This window comes from Solanum pennellii, chromosome 12 (genome assembly GCF_001406875.1).
Source record: "Solanum pennellii chromosome 12, SPENNV200".
Taxonomy (NCBI): Eukaryota; Viridiplantae; Streptophyta; class Magnoliopsida; order Solanales; family Solanaceae; genus Solanum; species Solanum pennellii.
In genome coordinates, this window is record NC_028648.1 from 74,695,708 (window position 1) to 74,703,057 (window position 7,350).

The following is a 7,350-nucleotide window of genomic DNA, read 5'->3' on the forward strand; positions in this document are numbered from 1 at the left end:
CAAGTCCTCTTTCCAACGCCAATGAGTTTGCTATATTACGAGTTTGGATGAGGGAGATATGACCGTTTCAGTATTTCCAGCCCTGTTGTAACATTCCATAAAATCATACGTTTAATGAAAAGCCCAATAGGTTCTTAAGAATGCGTATCAGGGGTAAATAGGCATCCCAATGTCCAATATTTAGAAATATTGGGCATATTAGAAAATTATGAGCATAGTAGAAAATGTTGGCTTAGAGAGTGTTAGCCAAATTTTCAAGTATCTATGAGTTTGTGTAATAAATGTACCTGAAATGGAGACCCTACGCTAATTAAAATTTCGTCTTTACAAATCTCATGAACTACTAGGTATCCAAGTGTCAAGCCTAGTACCATACCACATGACCATTTAAAAGGATCATGTAGATTAAACAGTGCCCAAGTACGTAGTGAGGATCTTTGGGACAATAAGTAAACATTCCCAAATGAACCATAAATAATAGTTATTTAGGAAAGTGCAACCAACCCATGTGCAAGCACATGTGAATGATATGTGAAGAAAATGTCAAAGGAGGGAACCACCCTAAACGAATTCGGTTAGGGTAGTTAGGGGGGAAAACGTGCACAAGGGACCACTCCATGTGGGGAATATCCTCCCTACCAATTCTATACTCTAACCTACTGCCCTAAACAACTAATTAACTTAGGACTAACCGAATTGTACCCATTAGTGCACCCGACAACCTAGGACCGAAACCGGGTTGACACTAACCTAGTACTAGTTAAAGAGACAACCTAGTACCTAACCTAGGATGGTCCAAAATGTTAGTTATGGTCCTAAAAACTTAGGTGTACTTTAGTAATTCCTCTTGGTTACCTAATTAATTAATTTAGAAAATTATTTTATTAATTTAAAAGGGCTAAAACCGAAAATAAAAAGATAATTTTTAGATCTCGGTTGGACAACTTATAACCTAAACTAGGATGGTCCAAAGAGTTAGTTAAGATCCTAACGACTTAAGGGTACTTTAGTAATAAACCTAGTATACTTAATTAATTAATTTATTAACATAGTTAATTAATTTAAAGGGGAAAACCGAAATCACAAAACAATTTCCAGATTTCGGTTAAAACAAGAAAAATACAACCTAGTACCTAACCTAGGACGGTTCAAAGGATTGGTTATGGTCCTAACGACTTAAGGGTAATTTAATAATTACATTAGGTCACCTAATTAATTAATTTAATTAATTGGTTTAAATGATCAAAACAAAATCCTTACACTAACCTAGTATAATTCAAGAAACATCCTAGTACTTAACCTAGGATGGTCCTAAAGGGTTGATTGTAGTTCCAATGACTTAGGGGTACTTTAGTAGTTATCCTAGGTCCCTAAATTAATTAAATTAAGGATTTAATTGATTAATATAAATTCAAAATATTTACCGAAACCATAGTCAACACCAACTTCCAGATTTGACTAAGTGTTATGTTCTCCTATCTTTAGTCAACTTCGGAGGGATGTTTTGATAGTTGGTTAATTAGTTTAATAAATTAACTTATTAAACCTAAGTGGTATAATTAAATATCGGTTCTTAAACCTAAAAATCACGTTCCAACTCAAATAAAAGGCGAAGCAAAAAACGCAAGAAAAAGGCAGAAAATTTATCGATTTCTCTAGGGTGATTCCAAGGTTTCTTCATAGTTTCGTTCAAGGTGGTCTTTGTAAATAAAGTTCTACATAAGGTATGGCTTTCTCTCCTGGACTTCTTTCTCCAAGATGACTTTCTTTCCAACGATTCAAAGATCTTGAAAACTAGGGTTGTTCCCTGTTCTCGTAGAACTCCCTTGTCCCTAGTATCCTTTTCGATTCAATGTTGAATAGGTTCGAGATCATGTCGTTGGTATGTGGTGATGGCTGATTCTATGTGTAATGTTCTTGAAAAATAAATGCCTATTAGCTCATGAAGTGTCCACGTATAATGTTAAGGCTTAAAAGGTGAATCATGAATCGACGATGTGTTAATTACACCCATAGTTGTTTAAGTGTTGATGTGTTTGTCCGAATGTTGTCTTGATGTTATTGTGACGTTATGAACACTAAAAAATGGATATGTTAAGTAATGCTTAATGTGTCTAGATGCCAATGATTAGACCGGGTTCACGCGGATTGATGCGCGTAGAACCAGACCTCAGAACCCTTTCTACATCAAACAAAACTAACTTGGGGATTTAGTTCAGCTAGGAAAGGTTGGGTCCAACCATTTAGGACTCTTGAATACGAAAATTTACTTGAAGGAGTCTTTACCTGACTTAAAAAGAGGAAATCTTAGGTTTGGAGGGTCTAGTGGTCTTTTCACAGAGTAAGGGTAGTATCGTAATTACAATAAATATATAATTAATTATTTAATTAATAAGGTGGAGGGTAATTTTGTGGAGAGAGGGCCAAAAATTGGCTCTTGAAGTGAAGTCTTGCTCCACCAAGGTTCGAACCTAGGTGGAAGCTATGAATTAAATTATTTTTAATTTAAGTTGGTAAATTAATGTACTTAATTTATACTTATTATTTATTAGCTGATTTAAAATAAAAGGGAATCAGATTTTTAATAATTTAATAAAAACCTTATTTGACTGAATCCTAAACTAGACTCCTAATCCTAAGAAAACTCTTCTCTCCCACACTCATCTCTCTCCCTCACGTCTCTATCACTCTCACTCACGATTCTTTCTGCCAAGTAACTTAAAAAAACAGTAGGTAAACCAAAGTTCTTCAGACTTGAAGAACTCACAACGAAAATATAAGAAAACAAACGAAATCAATCACGTAGACAAAGAGAAGTTTGTCCATCGAGTTGGTGTTGACTTTGAGGGGATTTGGACGTGATTTTTGGAGAAGATTTTGGGAAGAAAGTTGAGGTTTGAACGTCATAAAGGTATGGATTTTCTTACTGTTGGCCCTTTTCCCAAGAGACCCTTAAGGCTCAGATGAATCTACTTGAAAACTAGGGTTGTTCCCGTTCTTGTCAAACTCCTTGTCCCTAGTATCCCTTTGATCTCAATCTGAAATAGGTTAGAGATCATATTGTTGGTATGTTTGCTGGTAGTTTATGTATGAAGTTTGATTTTTGTGATAATGTGTTCTTGATTATGTTTTTGGAATTGTAAGCATGTTAATTAATGTCGCCCGAAAGTATGTGAAAATGTTTTTATGGTTGAATTTTATGTGCGAATGTTTGTATAAATCATGAGGTGTAAAAGTGGTGTAATGTTTCTGGATGAAATGGTAATTCTTGTCTGAATATAATCATAAAAATATTACCCTTAAAGATTCACCAAATGATCCACGAAATGCCTTAAGAATTAACATATGAATGATGATAAAAAAAAAGCTGAAAATAGTGAACAAATTTCCAGCATTTGGTAGGTTGGGTTCGGCCAAACAAAATGGTACAAAATGCAATGAAAAATGAATGTACAATAAGTTAGATCACTAAGGATTTAACCCAAGACGTCATTATACGAAAGCTATAAAAAATCAATAAAAGATTAAGACAAAAATGGATTGGAAAAGACTAAATTTCTAGCCTGCTGGAAATTGTAGTCTCGGCAAACTTTTGAAATAATGATCTTTGTTTAATTTTTTTTTTAAAATTTGAGGTCATTGGGGATTGAAACCATTACCTCAGTAAATGAAAATTTCATAAAATTTTCGTGAGAAAAATGCAAGGAAAAATAGATGTGGTGAGTGGGGATTGAACCCTTAACCTCTTGAATGGATGAGAGAGTTAAGAGAAAAATAAAGGAGAAAATAAATGTGAAGAGTGGAAATTGAACCCACGACCTCTTGGATAGGTGAGAAAGTTAAGAGATAAAATAAAAGAAAAATAATGAGCTTGTGGGGAATTGAACCCACAACGTCCTTGACTTAAACGAAAAAAGAGAGGAGAAAAAGAAAGGAAATATTATGGGGTTGATAGGGACCGAACTAGGTTCCCCCAAATCTGAAAAATGCGATTATCATGTTTAAAATAAGCTTAAGTGTTGTCCTAGGGATTCAAAATTGGGTTCCCTTGCCCAATTCCGTATTAACACATAAGTCATACATAAGTAAATATTTAATGAATGCTGCCTCTAAAAATCGAAATCAATATCTTGGCATATCTACAAGATGCATAAGTCTTGTACCACATAATCTAGGGTAAATATGAATCACTTAAACAAACTATGAATGAAGCCCCATGGCTTGTATGTATAAACCCACAAGTCTAGCATACATTTAAAAGTATGTGAACCTAAGATGTATGTAATGAAATGATGAAACCCTATAAGGGTTAAGTACGAGTGTAAAATACACTAAATGGCCAAGTGCATTGGCATATGATGAAATGAACAATGAAATGATGAAATGAGCAATGAAACAATGAAACCCAAGGTAAAGAGTGTGAAACACATCAAATGGCCAAGTGCATTGGCATATGTTGAAATGAACATTCTCGTAAAAAGGGGTGAGTAACTATGAAGAGCAAATGTGCTAATCATAATGAATATGGTGACAACATTATATGAGGCTAATGTAAAAGATGAGAGCAATCTCAAATGAGCCTAAGTAAATGTTATCAAAATGTACTCACTTACGAGAGTGTAAAGTTAATGAAGAGACCAGTGTCTATGAACACTCTAATGAAAGTATTGAGATTAACACACTTTATAATAATGATGAGATGAGAAATTATCTATTGAGCTTTGATGTCCTCATACTAGAATCTAGTTTCCATGATGTATGAGTTGAATGTAATGGAACTTTATATTGAGCACCGATAGACTAGTTGTGAGTGGTGATGCCTTCTTTCGGGAAGAGTGGAGGTTCACGTAACTCTCATGAGATGAGAAGTCCGGCATGACGGGTATGAATCTCCTTATATCTCCTAGTCTTCGAACCTATACTGCAAATATAGGGATCTGGCGGGGTTCAATTCCCATGTACGCTAGCATGTTTTGGGTCACTTTGGCCGGTGATTCCACCTCTTATCGGTGTGGGGTTTCATGACACAGAATTTCCTGATGCTTACATGATCTATGTCAGTCAAAGTTAAAGTTCCCCATGAATGAATGAGGCCAGCCTCAAATGATGCACATAATGAAATGAATGATACCAAAGGTGTTAGGATAGGATAATAAAGAGGTGAGATAGACTTAAGTAATGACACTAGGTCATTCTTAATCATTGCACAACGAACCCGATGAAAGTCTTAAACTACATCCTAGGTATAGCTGGTGCTTACACTAGCCTATGACTGAAATGAAATGAAGTACGTATGAATGAATGAAGCAGACTCTGTGTTTGCTAAAGAAGGCTTCCTAGTTGAGGTCTGATATGTTAAGCCCTCATTTTTGGGAAGTCTTGATGTCAAGTCCGTGATTCCAAGGTCTCATGGCATATGAACGAATGATATGAAAATTGTTATGTGCTATATGCAATATGTTATGTGCTATGTGCAAGATGTTATGTGTTGTGTGCATTATGATAAGTATGATGATGCATGTTACTCTCATGGCATGACTTTGCTAATCCAAATTAGGAATGTTTATTCACTTTCCTAATCCAAATTTGGAAAATCTCACTAAGACTTTCCATAATCATGTTGTTAGGAAAGAGATGTTCTTAGTTAAGCATGTCCTTGGTGTGTGCGTTTTGCAAAAATCATCCTGATGTTTCCAAAGGTAAACGTATTCCAAGTTGTTTTTTGGAAGAGATTTATAGCTGCATTGAAAGTATCTTGGTTATCAAACTAATGTTGGACCAGGGGTTGGAATGATGAGTTCCAACACCACATGGGCTCCATCCTAAATAGTTTTAGACCATCCTTTGTGTTGTTGTTATCAAGAGTACTGAGCATACGACAGTGGTCAGACCTAGTTGTGAGAAGGTGGGTTATTATAGAGTCACGGAAGACCTTTATCCAAGCGTCATTTCAAACACAATGTTAATGTCTTTCAAAGATAAGGTTGCTTCTATTCCTATATCTCTTGTTAGATTTTTGTTGGCATTGAGGACATCATTGAAGTCTCCACCTATGAGACACTCCACGAAATTGTCTTTGAAAGGCTACCTAGTTTTTTCTAGAGGTGAGTTATAGTGTTAAAGTCAAGACTAGCATAGACGACTAATTTTTTTTATATTTTGAATGACCCTTGAAGGGGTTAGGGGCTTAGCAACACCCCTAGGCCTTAGCATAAATAAAGCAAAAATCAGTACAAGGAGGGGGGCATAGGCCTTACCTTCGATCCTAAGGTAGTTTTGATCGGACCTCCCTACAAATTAAAGGATAGTCCACTCATCCCCTTACATTAAAAGAAAACTAGAACAAAGCACCTAAGGAGAGGGCTCCTCTCAATACAAAATTCTAGCAATGCATATATAAGGGAGACTCTCCCCTTACATAAGTAAGACAGGAATAAAAGCTCTATCCTATTCAAAAAGAACTATACAGTAACAACATAGTCAAGTTGAATAGCTTCCTAACCAAAAACCGTATATAATTCTATACTATAACAAACCGCAAAATCGTTCAAGGAGGTATCTTAATTCTTTTCATTCTCTTTCTCCTGAAGTTTACCATACCAAGCTTGTCGAGCATGAAGCTTTCTTTTGCAAGAGTAGGGAGTTGTTCCTTGGTGTAGAAATGTTAAACAATGTCTGTTGCGACTGCATTTAGAGAGATGGTCAGCAGTGTTGTTTGCCTCTCTGTAGGAATGAGTGTATTTCAATTGTTTCAGTTTGAGCATTAGTCTATGCAGTTCCAGAGTATATTGCTGTAATTCCCAGGGGGGTTTGGCTTGATTTGAAGGCCACTTAATAACCAGTTCCGAGTCTACTTCAAAGTGTATTTTCTTGTAGCTATGTTGAATACACCAGTGTAGACCATGGCTGGCTGCTTGGATTTCAGCTTGCTTGTTGGTACAAAATCCAAGAGCGGTGGTAAATGCATATATCACGTTAGCTTGATGATATCTTAGAATTCCCCCTCCTCCAATTTTCCCGGGGTATTTAGTGATGACATCAGCATTGAGCTTCAGGAATGGTTGAATAGGCTTCTCCCACTTTACAACTTTAACCATATTCTCGTGCTTACAACTTGCTACCATTCTGATCAAATAAGTCCAATTTTTGGACCATTGAATGTATGGATAAGCTGTGTTGAGAAGGTTATTAATATCTTTAAGGATTAGGAATTTGACCGTAGTTGTCTTGGACTGTTTTGCACCATATTTTGCCGCACATCTATTTTTCTATAAATTCCAAATGATGATCACTGGCAGTATCTCGGAAAGCAGATTCTGCACTTCATTCCCATGGTCCAGGCTCCACCAT

At 35.9% G+C, this 7,350-nt stretch overlaps 1 protein-coding gene across 1 annotated transcript; it reads right to left on the bottom strand.

Annotated features, from left to right (window-relative positions):
* Nucleotides 1-6,560: 6,560 nt before the first annotated feature.
* Nucleotides 6,561-7,124, bottom strand: LOC107006541. The gene has a single exon (XM_015205067.1). The coding sequence runs from the start codon at nucleotides 7,122-7,124 to the stop codon at nucleotides 6,561-6,563; it is 564 nt and encodes a 187-aa protein (XP_015060553.1).
* Between the last annotated feature and the right edge of the window lie 226 nt (nucleotides 7,125-7,350).

Coding starts and splice junctions, on each gene's coding strand:
- LOC107006541 (XM_015205067.1), bottom strand. CDS start 7,124: ATGGTAGCAAGTTGTAAGCACGAGAATATGGTTAAAGTTGTAAAGTGG.